The sequence below is a fragment of the Pseudopipra pipra genome, chromosome 2, assembly GCF_036250125.1.
Source record: "Pseudopipra pipra isolate bDixPip1 chromosome 2, bDixPip1.hap1, whole genome shotgun sequence".
Lineage (NCBI taxonomy): Eukaryota > Metazoa > Chordata > Aves > Passeriformes > Pipridae > Pseudopipra > Pseudopipra pipra.
In genome coordinates, this window is record NC_087550.1 from 102,431,263 (window position 1) to 102,446,494 (window position 15,232).

Genomic DNA, 15,232 nt, shown 5'->3' on the forward strand with positions numbered 1-15,232 from the left:
GCTACAAGCAGAGAAAATATTCCATATACAAACAAACCATCAAAGCATAAAGATTAAAGTACACAGTTTTTACAAGATGAAAGACAGTTTAATAGACATTACTCTAGCAGCAGGTCAGCTAGGTCAGAGCAGGATGTTAAATCCTGCAATCCATGAGGTATATTTTAAGGAGAAAGGAATCAGATAGAACTGAAGATGACTCACTTGTATAGGAATAAAGACCAACAGAACCAGTCTACTTCTGTGATCCATGAAAAGTTAATTCACATTTTATAAAAAAAGTGTTAAAAAAAAAAAGCTTACAGATAAAATCAAGAGAATCAGCCAAAGATTGGAAAATCAACATTTCTGGAATTGCTACTCAGAGTGAATTTCCAGTTGAGGCAACACAGACATTTTCTTTGGACATATAATAGATGCTTATGTAAATATTGTGAGTCATTTTAGGGGAATTACACAAATATGAACTTCCTATACAGCAGAACATATGTAGATCCTTTTCATATTATTATTTTAGATGAGTCCTTACTTCATTTCACCCTGTTATCACATGGTAGTTACCAATTCAGGTACAGCTGAACACCTAAAAAAAGTAGACAGTACTGCGAACCCAACTAATTGAGAAACATCTGAGATGCTAAGTTCATAACCATCAAAAATATAAAGGCTGCTAACTGGGAAAATGTGTGATATGCTTGAACGAAGTGCTGACCATGTCAACAGTGGGGACAGGGTGAAGTGGTAAGGGGAAGAGTTTGCCTGGAAGTTATCACAGAGCTAACAGTCACTGATTCACTATGCTAGCAGGGAAAAGCTAAGCACTATGTGGGATAAAATGCTAAAGCACAGAAATATACCACAACTTTCATGTCCATTTCCCAGTGAAGAAGCCTTCTCTTTCTTGCATGCAAGGATGAGGTGTTATTTAGTCCTAGGTACGGAAACAATTATAACATGTTTACTTTCCCCGTCATGTTGCAGTGCGTGAGTTTCCGCAGGATGCTGGAGGAGGCCACGTGTTCTCCCAAGAGAAACATTAGTCTGATCACCTCCTTGCTCCACCCTAATCCCTTTCTCAGCAGATTTAGTCACGTCACATACGCAAGCAGTGAAGCTGCAGGAAACGAGCTTCGGCCAGTCCCACATAGGTTTCCACAGCTCCTGTTCACTTCCATGACGATCTGGCTTTGCTGCTAGCTGTAGCCAACCTGGCTCAGAAGTCCTGTATGCTGTAATCACACTTCCTACTGTTACTGATACACACAGAGTTTAGGGAGAACCTTTCACTTGCGGTGGTAGCTGTAACATAGCTCCCGTGAGGAGGTTAGCTCAGACCAGAAAATCACACTCTTACACTTGACCCTCCCTTAACCTCCTCCATATCCTTCTGGGCAGCAAGCCTCTGCCCTTGTGATTGTTGTCAATCTGCCTTTTCTTTCCTGAAAACTTCCTTTAGCTTGGGGCTACAATTCCTGCTTACACAGAATCTTGCAGAGAACTCAACCTCTACTTTTAAGTTATTGCTCAAAACTTCTAGTTTTCTCCTGGCAAACTAGGGCTTAGATGTCTGCAGAGGAATTCAGGAGAAGTATGCCTGAGTCCCATGAATCCTAGGTGGCAGTAAGCCCTCTTCTGTACCATTCTAAATCAACAAAGTCACATTTTTGTGGGATATTAATATGACAACACTTTAGTGGCTTCAGAAAAACAGTAAGCTAGTGCAGGATCTGGCCCACCCTTCCACAAGTACTCCCTCATGAGGAATAGTCTGTTTGGTTGAGCAAATCCTCCTCAGTGTCTCAGGAAAACTTGGATATATGTATCATTTAGATCCATTAGATTCAACCTCTGCAGGCATTACACTAGCACATGAAGGTTATCTCTCTGAACTGCTAAATAAGCAAAAGAAACCTCAGCTTCAAGGTTTCGAGTACATGTTAAAATATGTTAAGGCAGGTGCTGAAGGACCTCACTTGTAAAGCTTACAGTGAAACAGGTACCTGTGCTGCTGAGACGCAGTACTTCACCAGAAATACTCAGTAAGATATGGCTCTCCACAATATCAGTTAGTGCAATACCTACTGCACAGTCACATCCAAACTTAGATGCTGCTCCCCTTGTTTAAAAACAAGCAGAGCTTCTGGTCCAACTCAACCAAGCTACCAAACTTGCTATGAGGGAAAATATGAATGTAGCTGGTGAATCAGCACAGGACCACTTTCTGGGTAAGGCAGGCATAGATTTTAAATGTCATCCTCCAACACACCCAACAGATCTACAGTCAGGTTTTCCCAAAGGGAGTAGTTTAGCTAGTACTAGCTATCTTTAGGCTAGTAAAATCTACAGGCTCAAAGGAGATACTCTTTTTTTTTTGATAAAAGATAGTTTCTCACAGACAAAACTGGGACACGACTAAATGAACAATTCCCTCCTTGACACCGCAGTTCACAACTGGCACAATGATTCTTTACTAGGTATCCAAACACTTCTGAATAATACCATTTATTGAAAATATTTTGAAAATACATTTGCACATTACAGACAATCTTAGGAAATTCTTCGCTTTTCACAAACCAGTGGCCAGTGCCTCTCAGTGGGGAAGACACACGGTGACATCAATTCTGTCAATAACTATTTCTAAGGCACACATTTGCAAACTGCTTTAGAAAAGTAATGCCATAGGAATACATTTTATATTTCACTATCATTAAAGCTTCTTTTACTAAAGAGATAAACTGGCTGTGTAACCTGAGATTTCCTAGAGCAATGCAAAGCTTCAAACTTGATGTTTTACAAAGCTGTAATAAGGGACATGGTGCCTTTTAATTTTGTGCAGATATTTAATTTTTGATGAATTTTTAAAAAGTCATTTTGCCCAAAACCAAAATGAAACACGACACTCAGAATTCAGAATTTTTCTTTATAGGAAAGTGTGTTCCAGGCATCTGGAGCCCATCAGTTACATAGCTCAGGTCCAGCTTCTGTGACAGGTTTGATGATGCCCCACTGCTAATGGGATCCAGCCTTACACCCAGTACAGCACCTCTCGCCTTCCTCTTCTGTCTCAGTGATTCTGGCTCCAGTCCTGGCTTTGGAGGGCTGCTTGCAGTTGCTTGCATGCAGTGGAAGAACTTGTGATTTTTAAATTGAAACACATCATTGTATTCTATTGGGGATTAAGTGCTGTGACAATGGAGTGGTCACCAGATGCAGAAAAACATCCTAGAAAACACTCCACGTTTGTGACTGGTTCTTCTACAACTTTCACACAAGTGTTCAATATGATTGTACTTACTTTCTCTCTTACAAAATATAAATACAAAACCAGCTTCTAATATCACTTCTGTAATTTTGCAGGTCAGTATCACCAGACTTCCAGGAGAAATAGAGCAAATGAACTTATGTGGAATCAAATCACTTATAAGAGCAAAGTGAAAAAATGTGTATCCAACATTAATTATTACAATCACAAAGAGCTGAAATATAGCAACAATTTTTCATTTTTACATATTGAACAGCAAAAAAAGTTAAAAAAAATATATATACAAGCTTAACAGGGAAACAAATCTGAAACAGTTTTCTACTGCTCAAGAATAAGACAATTTTCCCTTAAATGTTTTACTCCATTCCCTCTCACTCCCAAGAACTAATGCGTTTTGTCTTCCTGTTCTAAGGCAAATTGAAACCAGTCAAATCTTTCTTCAAATCAAGAACAGCTGTGAACCAGTGAATTAATACATATTCACCTGAGATCACTCTGAAATATAGAACAAGATCAATAATGATTAACAGCTAAGGTGCATACCTGTTTTGTAACTTTTAAAGAGAAACAGCATTTACACAGAACTGTTTTTGCTACAGGACAGTAAACTGTCATCTGTAATGAGAATTACTGAAAGCCATAGAGGAGGAGACAGTATGAGAACTGAAAGCAGCTTACTCTTCTACTTTCTTCAATATTGTTTTGTTCCCAAGTTTCTGTAACATAAAAAGAGGGAGGGGAAGAAAAAATAAATGTAAAAAAATCAATGATTAAAAACATTTTCTCTCTAACTCAGTTTATTTCATGCTTATGTAATTTTCACTCAAATCCGCTGACTGACTCTAAAGTAGTCCTATGGTAAATACTAAAGTAGATTCATTTCATCTGCTTCAAACAGCACAAAACAAACCCACAAAGCTAAATATAGTCTACATGTGTACCCAGCTCTGATTAATGGGTAGAATTAACTACGAGATAAAAATAAATGAACCAATGCTTCTATCCTTTTATATCCAGATTTAGTTTTTTAGTACTTTCTAGAGTAATTCTGTTGAATACAACTGGTATCCACCAGTGACACGTTCAAACAAAATCAACCTGACTACTGATAACCACTTAAAAGCATCACAAAAGTACTTTCATTCACACACTGAACAAGCCAGAGCTGCAACAGTAAACAGAGAACTACCATTCATAAAGCAAAGTAAGGAGAAAGCTAAAGGGGCTGTCCCGTACTTTGTGCTGGTCTCAAGAAACATAACCATTGTGATGTTTGGAGGTGGGAAGGATCCAGGCAAGAGTGAAAAGGAACATTTTGCTTACTTATTTTTTGGTCATTTTACAACATGCATCAGTACTGTATCGATATGTACCAGGTCATGAAATCATTTAACATTCTGTTCTCTGCTCTCATGATTTTGGGGATGGATTATTATTTTTAACATGTGGTACATGAGATGGAAAAAGAAATAAACTGAAAATCCCAGAAGAAACTCAGGCTGCAGCCAAGGACTGAACTCCAATTTCTGGCATCTCATGCCTGTACTTCAATCAGGAGATCATCAGGCAGAAATGCATCATTCATGTGTAGCCTTAATTGTCTGTTTGGCACAGCTGCTTAATGACTACACCACGTGAGAGGAATAAAATCAGAGGGGAGAGTTGTGTCGTGCTTACAGAAGTGCTCAGAAAAACATGAATCAGAGTGCCATACCAGCCACAACTCTCATGAATCTGCACAGTGAAAATAGAGTAAGGCTAAGTTTCAAACCCAGATCCTGCAGAGATCAGGTGTGTCATACTGAAATTAAATTTATGACTACCATGTTTACAGGTTAATAAATAAATGATCCAACACCAGTCTGGCAAAGCCTATGGCAAACAAAGCTATGATTTTATAAAATTTGTTTGTATCTCTATCACTCTGCAGATTAAATTCAAGTACTTATGTTGGGATGTCTTTGTGGTATCAATGCATCAAATGCAAATAAAGGTGAATATTAATGCAAAATAAAAAGTCATGTCTACGTAGTATACTCAAAGTGATTCCAACTTGCAAATTGAAGTAACAAAAAAAATAAGACATAATTTAAGTGATTCCAATTTGCAAACTGAAGTAACAAAAAAATAAGACATAATTTAAAAATGTATTTTCAATATATCTTCAAACAGTAACACAACTTGATTTTGTATAGCATCCTACATATAAGATGTACTCAAAACACTTAGCAGACCTTAATATCACAATTACAGAGTTAAGCAGCAGAAGAGAAAAACAAGTGCTACAGGCAAGAAAGAAGACATAAGCTCTCAGATGGGATTTGAAACAAAAGGGAGAATTAAGTTAACTTTGTCTCCTGTTTTAAGTCTAGAAGAAATAAGTACCATAAAGTAGTATCAAAATGATTCAGTTTACCTCAATAGCATCATCCATTTCTGTAATCTCATACAATCATTTCAGCTTGTGCCAGGATTAGGAAACTCTTTTTCTGGAGAACTGTCATCACTTAGGTCACTGTAGCTGTCGCTGTTAGAAGCAATAAGCATTCAGAAGGATCTAAACCAAATATTTTATTTCAAACCCTCCAACCCATGATGCATATGATCAACACTTTCCTCAAATGCAACCCATTTCCAGAAAACTTAAGAACATCTTTCTCTAAAGGAATGGGCTTAAGTTTGGAGTGTAAGACCTGACAAGAAAAAATATTCTACCTAATAAACAGTATGCTCAATTTCTTTTTGCTTGGCTCCTGTACATTCATTCTACAGTTTGCTAGTGCTGTGTGGCTACAATCATGATTAACAACATGGAGAATAACAGGTATTCAGAGCAAGAATAAAAGGAATTTCTTCTTTACGAAGATAACTTTATCTACTCAGAATTCTTCAACTAATACTTAAATTACAATTTTTGTTCTTCCAGTCAGAACATAAATCATTTTCATTGCACCAATCAATATCCTGACAGTTTTTCCTAAGGTTTTATCCCCTTCTGCTGTTTCCTGAGAGAAGCAGTTTGGTTTTCACAGAACAAACAGCCATGCAAGTGATTGTTTTATAAGTGGCCAGAACAGGGAAACAGTGAAAAACAGGAATCACCGCAGCAACTGAGAGAAATAAGTGCCCACCAACCACATTTTCAGTCAGCTGTGAAGTCTGTTGGGTCTCCAGGTTTTTCTTAACTTGAAGTGCACTTCAGAAGTGCCTCCAGCGTCAACCTACCCCTACCACACTTCATTTCTGCATTCTGCTTTCCATATATTTGAATTTCCCAAGATCAGAAGCCAGCAAAGGGAGCCCAGGGAACTCACAAGTACATTTGAGCAACAGTAATTCTGGTCAGTCCCATGACAATTCAGAGCATAGGTTATGGTTAATACAGTACAGGTGGGGATCTCAGACCTCACACAGCTTTGGGTACCAACTCTACGCCAGCCTCTGCACACCTGTCTTGTCACATCTCGCTTTTACCACATACGCCTTCATCCTCCAGCCAACAGGACCTCAGTCAGGTCATGCTCCCCACCTAGGGGCAGATCTCCTTCTGAGACATCAAGAATGTAAGCAGCCCATGACTCACCTAGACACAGCCTTATCCATGGATCCCCAGTGACTGCCTGCTGGGTAATGTTTCAAGGGGAACTATGTAGCTTCATAGCTAGAGATCTTTGATTAAGACTGCAATGTGGGAACAGTGAACAAACTGCACTCAGCTATACTAGTGCTTGTTATTGAGCACTGCTTTGTTGCCTGAATTTCATTGTCTCTTCTTTGAGTGAAAAGAAAAACCAAGAAAGAACAAGTAAAAGATCGGCCTTTTAATAGCGTGGGACAGGCAGAGTGGCACCAGCAGTCACCTCATTTAATTTCTCTCTCTGACTGTTAAGAAAGCCTCCCACAGTTACAGCAAGTCACTGTACCAAGTTTTGTATAAGACAGCATATCTATTCTGGCTGTCCTAACATTAAGATTTTGCCTACAGCATTTTGCCCTTTCTTTGCATGACACACATGCTGCTGATGTGGTTCTTACAAAGAGCATGTCATATCAGCCTAGTGTGAAATGCTCAATTTGATCATTTCACCAGCTGGCAATCAATTACACAGTTCAAGTGAGGAAAGTGTTGTTAACAGTATGATCAAGCATGCCAGATGCACACAGACAAACACAACATCACCGACGCTGTACTTACTTTTTTCTGAAAGTACCCATGGAAACATGGAACAAAAATTCAGTATTATTAAACAGTTTCGTATTTTCACATCACAGCAAAACAGCAAATACCATCCACAGAACAGAGTAAAACTGTGATTGTAGAGAGCTGTGTAATCTTATGATTGCCCTGATTTAAGACCAAAGTCTTCAGAGAATTTTTTTTTAAATTAGCTCTGCTGCCCGGTGACAGTCACAGCTGTAAAACATGCCAGAGCTCTGTATACAACACAGTATAGGAGTCAGATGCTTAAGGAAAAATGCTCAGGGAGTGAGTGAAGTGAGTGGAGAACTGCCCAGCTTCATCTCTTGAATGCAGGTAGGCGCTGATTCCCAGCCAGCACTCTCTTCCTAGGTCCTCTGCCACCCAAGGTCACAGGTTTTAGAGGCATATGCCCATAGAAGCAGTCACACAGCACCAGATGCTTCCATCATTTCCCCAACTTCTCAAGCCTGCTCCCAGTTTGCAGAAATTAATTAGTAATTATCTTGGGCAGAAACCTGACACCCCCTTCATCTTGTTTGTAACAATTCTTATAACAGTGGAGTCCAACAAAAAGCAGCTACTGAGAAGATCTAAGGCCACTAGATATAAGATCTAACCCCAGCAGCTGTATTCCTTTTGGTTTTTTTGTGAGATTTGCAGTATAAAGAAGTGGCCAAGGGAAAAAAAACAAAACTCAAAGAGTGTGCTGTGTCACTGCACCTAGTCAGTCAGTCACTTTAGTCTTTAAGATGAAGAATTTTGGTCACTTTGATCCTTACATCTAATCTAGCTGTAGTTAATGGAAATACATTCACTGCACAGTGAAATATTAACCAGTACCTAGCTGGTATTTCCCTTTGCTGTTAACTAATGTGAAACTCCTTAAGTTAACGCAGAACACCTCTTAGAACCTAGCTGGCATTTCACTTTGCAGTGAACTGCAACGTATTTCCTGACCTGAGCAAAGAAAACATCCTTTGTTGAGAAATTACCTTACAGGGTTTTGTTTTGAAGTTCACTCATCCTCAGATCTCTGTCTTCTCAAGACGTAAACAATAAAAAGAGCTTTCCCCTGCTTGTGCATTATTATCAAATTAATTCCCCTTGCAGATCTTGCTTTTCTACTGAGAGAAGCATCATCTCCCTGCTATTCATCAGTCTAAAGCATGGAAGGAAGCAAGATGAGAAGATTCCCTATTGGTATGGTATAGAAGGCAGCTGACTGCTGGGGCCATATGACATGTAGCTGGAATGCATTACCTCAGCTGCAAAATCACTTGAATTAAGACTCAAGATCAATTTTAAACCTGTATGTTCCAAACAGCTGCTCAAAAGCACCACACTGCCTGCTTTCTTATTAAGAAACACAGGCAACTGTAAAATGGGTACTCCTCAAACATTCTACTTGTTTCCCTTGGAAAATCCACATTCTTTAGAAACAAAGTATTTGACAGTTTCAGAGGATCTTTTTTTTCTTTTTTTTTAATGTAAAATTGACAAAAAACTCATTTTCCAGAAATGTAAGCAATTTAAACAATTGTTACAGTAATGTTATGCCCTGCAAAGGCAGGAGCCAAGCTAAATGCATTTCTTTCTCAGTGCAAATTAAAGATAAATGTAATTAGATTTAGTACAGGCTGTGGTTGTTTAAAACAAACAATTGTTTAGCTTTCAAGAACACAGCAAAAGGAAATCTGTTAATTATTATCATTTATTTCCTCCCCAAAAAGCTGAATTATTGAAGATATTATAGTCATTAAAACATTGCTTAGAATAAATGCATATTTGACTGTGCAATGGTTATAACTGCAGTCACCCATATGCAGTGCACATTTCTATGATCATTATATGGTAAAAAAAATTATATAACATTTATTATGATGATCATCATTATACAATCCTATGCTTCAACAAAACATCATTTCATTAAGGAATCCCTCAGGACACACCTGAGTCCCCAGTCCCAATCTGCCAGACACCTGCACTCACATAACTGGACCTAGGATAACATCTTCATCTGAGATACTTACCACCAGCTTCTTACAATCACTGGAGAGAAATAGGCACTTGCAGCACATAATGTGTATGTGACCCACATAACAATAATAATGAGCTATTTGGCTCCTTGAAGTGCATTTTCATTTAATGACTACAGAAAAAGACTTGAGGTGACTAGCTCAGAAGGGTCTTCACTGTAAACACCTAACACTTAAATGACAAAGTAACTGACTTAACTAACCATTACTAAGTGCCACTATGGTTAAGAGAAGATTTCCTTTAAAACTCTTCCATAGTTTTCTGTAAGAGCACTGAGGGTAACAAGAGGTCTTTGCTGCCTGGACCATCCTCACCTGGGGCCTTCCCCAGTGGTGACTGTCACTGGAGCCAGACCCCTTGCCTGCTTTGGAGACTGCAGTACTGACTCCTGCCAGTCCTCTCCCTACCAGGACAGCTGCCACCCCGGCTCCTGGATTGTCATCTTTTGTGGAGCAGCCCCTCTCTTGCTGCTCTCTTGACAGTCTTCAAATCACATAATTTCTTTCACTTTAATCTGATATGCCTGGATTTGGCCAATGGCAGATGCTATGCCAGATGCATTCTTGATTGGGGACAATGTACAGGGGACATCAGAGATAGCCCTGCCCATACTGCTTTTGTCTTTCATACACCAGAACATGTCACACAGGTTCTTTTCTGTTCTGTTCACAGGTGCTCACCTAAACTTTCCTCCATAGCTGACCTGGGAGATAGCTGGACCATGCTACTGCAGTAAGCTCCACATGGGCAAATTTTCTGAGGTTTCTGGCAGTTTTCTTAATGCACCACTCCTTTTCTCTGGCCACTTTTGTTCCTTGTCTCTGAACACAACTCATAAGTCATCTTTTATTAATAACCTGCCTGAAACTCAAGAGAGTACTCCGTGATGGCATTGGATTGGTGCCTCACATTAGTATATTCACTAATGATCTGCAAAAATTTCTTTTGGCAGTAGTCATAGCTGCCCACACTTTCTCACCTAGGAACATCTCTCACTTCCTACATTTTCTCCCACCTATGGAACATTTGTGTTTAAATTATTTATCTTCAGCTCTTTATCCTCTTCCTCCAAAGATGTCACTATATTCAGCACAGATTTCTAAATTCCCTACATACTTTTATGTTATTTCTTTGTTCTGAGCAGTGCTTTCAGCTCTTATTGAAATGACATTATTTGCAAACATAATTAATGCACTCTGGCTTATTCTTGCAGGCCATTAATAAAGGTGTAGGTTGAGGACAAAGAAATAAAGCCTGCTGATGCTAAACTTGCTATGGGGAAAAAAAAACCCAAAACAACAAACCAAAACAAACCAGCAACACGGCTTTATTGTACATCAGTGATTCTGCAACCCATATTACACTGTTCCTAAAGATAAGCCAGTTTTTATTATCTTTTCCAAATGAAACTATGTAAGACTCAGTAAAAGCCAACAACATTACATGTGAAGTTCCCCTCTTCATCCACTAGTTTTCTATTAAACCCTTCTGTTTGCTCTTACAAAGCAGTCTATTTGTAGGTATTGTATGCTTTGAGAGTCTCATGTGGATCTAGTTTTCTCTATCCTTGAAAATGAAACATAAACTGGAAGCCTCCCACCTGCCTCACTTCTATATGAAATGGTACCTTCAGTATTTCCATGGAAAGATGTGGAAAAGGTCATGATCTAAAACCATTCACAAGGAAACAAAGTGCATGGCTTTGTTTGATGGCTGGGCACTCATGGCATAAAGCATGAGAGGCTGAAACCACAAAGGCAACTTGGGTGCCCAACTACCATTACAGGTAACTAAGTAATAGCTCATCACTGAGTTACTCTGATCCTTTGCTCAGTTCTTGACTGTCTCTATACATACCAAAGCTTCTGGGAACTAAGTTTAAAACCCCTGAGGATACATTCCAGTCTCAAACTAGGTATGGTCACGCCCATGTGTGCCTATGTCTCTACCAGACTAGGCCTCACAAAATTTTAAGAGAAGGTTTATTCACTTTTATTTATTTAGGGCACTCTCCTGGGAGTTGTAATGCATCTTTAAATTTACTACTAGCTTTGCTTAGAAGCTAGGGCTTCTGTCCAGGTGTCAGATGTTCTAAAACTGCACCCTAATTATGGGGCTGTTAAATGTTTTGGGGTAATGGTTTCCTGTTAAGACTCTCATGCTGAAATACATATTTCCTTTTGTTTCAGGACTTCATCATTACCTCTCCTTTTAGTGTTTATAACAGCCTGATTTAGGCAATCTGTTCAACTTGCTGATCTCCACAAATTCTCTTTCAGGTTACATCTTTGCTCTAGTCCACAGCATGACTACAGCTCATGCAGGCAGTGCTAGATGAGTTGTGCAGAACAGCCTCTCCTCAGATTTGTTTCAGTCTTGCTATGACCTGCCTTAGCTTTACAGCTCAGTGAAATCACCAGCATTCTGGGGTTTAAAGGTTTACTTTGGAAATCCTTTCCACTCAGCAGGTGCACATCTTAATATGAGTGGGTGTGCTGTAATTAGCACTGAAATTCCCTTCTGAACATTCTTCCCTACAAAATGCTTCTCTTTTAGCCTCTAAATGTTTTTCTATTCCAGCGCTCTTTCTCAAGACACAGGGGTTTTGCTTGATTGCTGTAAATGGTAAAATCTGTAACTTTATATATAAGTGTTGGGGTATGAATGTCTTTGCTAAATGTTTAAGGTTTGGTTGGAGTTTATTGTATGAACATGAAGAAAAAGAGCTGTGTATAATTTTTTAATGATTAATTCAAACAAGTCTAAGTGTGGCATATTCCGTAATTGCCAAAAATTAAAGTCAAGTTTAGATAGCATGGTTGCTATAATGCTAAGGGATTTAAATTAGCAGGACATGTACAGATCACTCATCAAAAAAAAGTAGTTTTTCTTTACCTCAGAGATAAATAGTTTTAGCTATGGGATGAAGCAGTGTGAGAAAAGATATTGGGACCTTGGAAACAAGATCAAGAGTGAGGCAGAGTACTCACAAAGAGGGAAAGACAGAATATCACTGAGGTCAAAGACCGCCCCTTGCCAAGCACCACAAAAATCTGACCTATGTATTGCATCAGCACAGATTTTAAAAGGTAGCTAACATTATGACCACTAATTACAATGACAGGCTAAGGTAATACGAATATTTCAATCAAGCTGTACTTTGCAGATCAGAAATAATAATTCTCTTTGTATGTACATTATTGCACAACTGGGCAGGATGAACAAAGATGAAATGTATTTATAAAGTCAACTGATATACCCATAAAGGAGTAGGCTACCAGACCAGATTGGTCTGGTCTGGCTTGGCTATTTTCCATTACTACTCAAACCTGAATAAAATTTCTATTTCTCAACAAAACAACTTCATTTTAATAGAACACAACACTCGGGGGGGGGGGGGGGAAAGCAGCCCAACCCACAAAACTAATAAGTTTGGTGCCTTGTTTAGAAGAAAAGTCAATATGCCAGAGTTGCATCAGTTCAGCATTACTATTCGTTTTATGATTTTTTTTCATTTTTGTTATTGTGCCCTAAGTTTCCTTCTGACTGCTTTATTATTCCTATTACAATGAAATTGTAACTGTTTTTATATCACTGAAATAAACAAGAATTAGTTAACACTGGCTAAAAAATACTGCTACATTCAACAACCCAAAACCTTCGTGTCCAAGAGAATCAGGACAAAGAGTTTTAGTTTAGCTGAACCATCCAGTTTTGATCTAGATCCAAACGCTTCCATAAGTCTAAAGATACCCCAACTGTTTTGTTTCAGGCCTGTCTCTTGGCTACTTCAAAATAAAATTAGTGTTTTCTTTGTTGTTGCTATCATCATTCAACTACAACTAGGTAAGAATTTCACTTCATTGCTTGATTCTCTAGCAAACCTCTTTCCCTAGGAAACTACTGTCAATGGAAGTTAGTACAGGAGGCCACCAGCTTCACATGATGTGGGGTTATGGCTTCATCCCTAATAGCTCCTGAAAAGGAGAAAGTCAGGAACTGTGTTTTCTGCTACAGGTTATTTTAGACCAGGATTTATGACAGGCATGTACAGAAACAAGTAAATCAACACATGAAGAACTCTTCTTCCTCTTCCAGACTTCTGAATTGAAGGATGGGATAGTCCCTCCAAAAATGTGACTGTCAAACTGCAGGCAAGTAACAAAGAAAGATTACCTTGGAGACAATTTACATCCACGCTGAAGGTATGCACTGAGTGTCCCAGTTGCTGCTAGCAACAGCCCAAGGTATGGAGGTGAAGGTTTCATAGGTCTTGAGGAAAATTCTGGGTGGAACTGAACTCCCACAAAATATGGGTGATCTACAAGATAGATGTCAAAGAAAATTACACTATATAGGAAGAAGATACCAGAAAAAGTTCAAGAAAAAAAAGTATATTGAAGATTTCAGACAGGTGTCCAGAAGCCAGATCACTACATGTGAATTTAAGGGTAAGGCAGTAGGAAACTTAACTTTTTTTCCACAAAAAGCTATTGACAACAGAGGCAGAAAGTTAGTAAGGCAAATTAAGGAAAAATCCTGTGATTTAAAAAAGCTGAATAATAAACCTGTACCAACACGGGGTGGGGGGGAGGGGGCGAGGCACACAAAGGAACAGTCACAAAGTTACAATCACCATGTTATTTTCATCATAGTTTGGTTTCCAATATATATTTATGCACGTATATTCAGAACAATATGCTGCTTCACCTTCTCTTAAATCTTCAACTCTTTGTTTCTCACTCAGAGCACCCTTTTACTAGTGCTTTTGCTTCCCTTCTTTCTTCTTCAAAATTGAAAAAAAGAATGTTTTTGTACTCTTCCATGCTGAGCATCTGTTCCTTCTCTGAATATTGTTTTAACCACTTCTAGTGCCAGGACATTAGACAAAACTAGTTACAGACTTCCTCTGGTTCTACATTTTCCAAAATAATCCCAAACATTCAAGGAATTTCTCTGCAGCACAGAGTAGGTGGTAACAAGAAATCAGGGATTTTCTTCTAGGAAGATAAAACTATATGGTTTAGCATACTGTTCTTCTCTCTGCTGTTGTATCTTAAAGAGCAAATGGATCCTAGATTTATATCATAACTTCAATGACAAAGCATTAAATAGTTCCAAAACCTAAAAGCTTTGCCTTAAGCTATCTGGTGTACTGTTATTTCTGTGCTTCTGCTCCAACCTACCCTATTCCTTATGATGACTGTTTTTCTTTAGTAAACAGAGTCTCCTTGCAGCCCATTATGAAATAATTCCAGGTTTTACTGCTGCTTTTCTTCTTTTCACAGTAACACGCAATTTAAAAATTCTGCCTGATTTATTTCACGATGTTCTCTGTAGAAGTTGTTTGATGCAGGGCAAAGTAGCCTCCCAACACCACCATGTGTAACGGAGGCAATCTGTCAGGAACAAACTAACCCAAGAACACTCATGACTATTGGTAGTTTATGAATTCACATGTGTCCTTTGCTCTCAGATTACTCTCTATGGTGCAGCTGCTTGACATTCCAAGTAGGTGTCTATATACCAAACCTGGTTCAAAATTACAACATACCATGGAGTATATAAAATGAATTCTCAGGTGTATCATGCAACAAACAGCACTCTATAGGCTAATAATGTATTCTTATGATGATTTTTTTTTTCTATATATGGAGTTTATCTTGACCAATGGCAATTCGGGTTCACATAAGAACAGAAAAGGAAAAAAAATCTTGTAGAGTAGCCTGCAT

General features: G+C 38.6%; 1 protein-coding gene across 2 annotated transcripts in view; it reads right to left on the reverse strand.

The window, feature by feature from the left end:
- Positions 1–2,486: 2,486 nt before the first annotated feature.
- CTPS2 (CTP synthase 2) overlaps positions 2,487–15,232 on the reverse strand; it is a 63,835-nt gene continuing 51,089 nt past the window's right edge. For both annotated transcript variants that reach the window (XM_064646683.1, XM_064646684.1), the window contains exons 17-19: positions 13,677–13,821; positions 5,679–5,789; positions 2,487–3,978 (exon numbers count right to left, since the gene is read on the reverse strand). In XM_064646683.1, the coding sequence (XP_064502753.1) occupies positions 5,720–5,789; positions 13,677–13,821 (215 nt within the window). In that variant the 3' untranslated portion in view covers positions 2,487–3,978; positions 5,679–5,719. The remainder of the gene's footprint in view (positions 3,979–5,678; positions 5,790–13,676; positions 13,822–15,232) is intronic.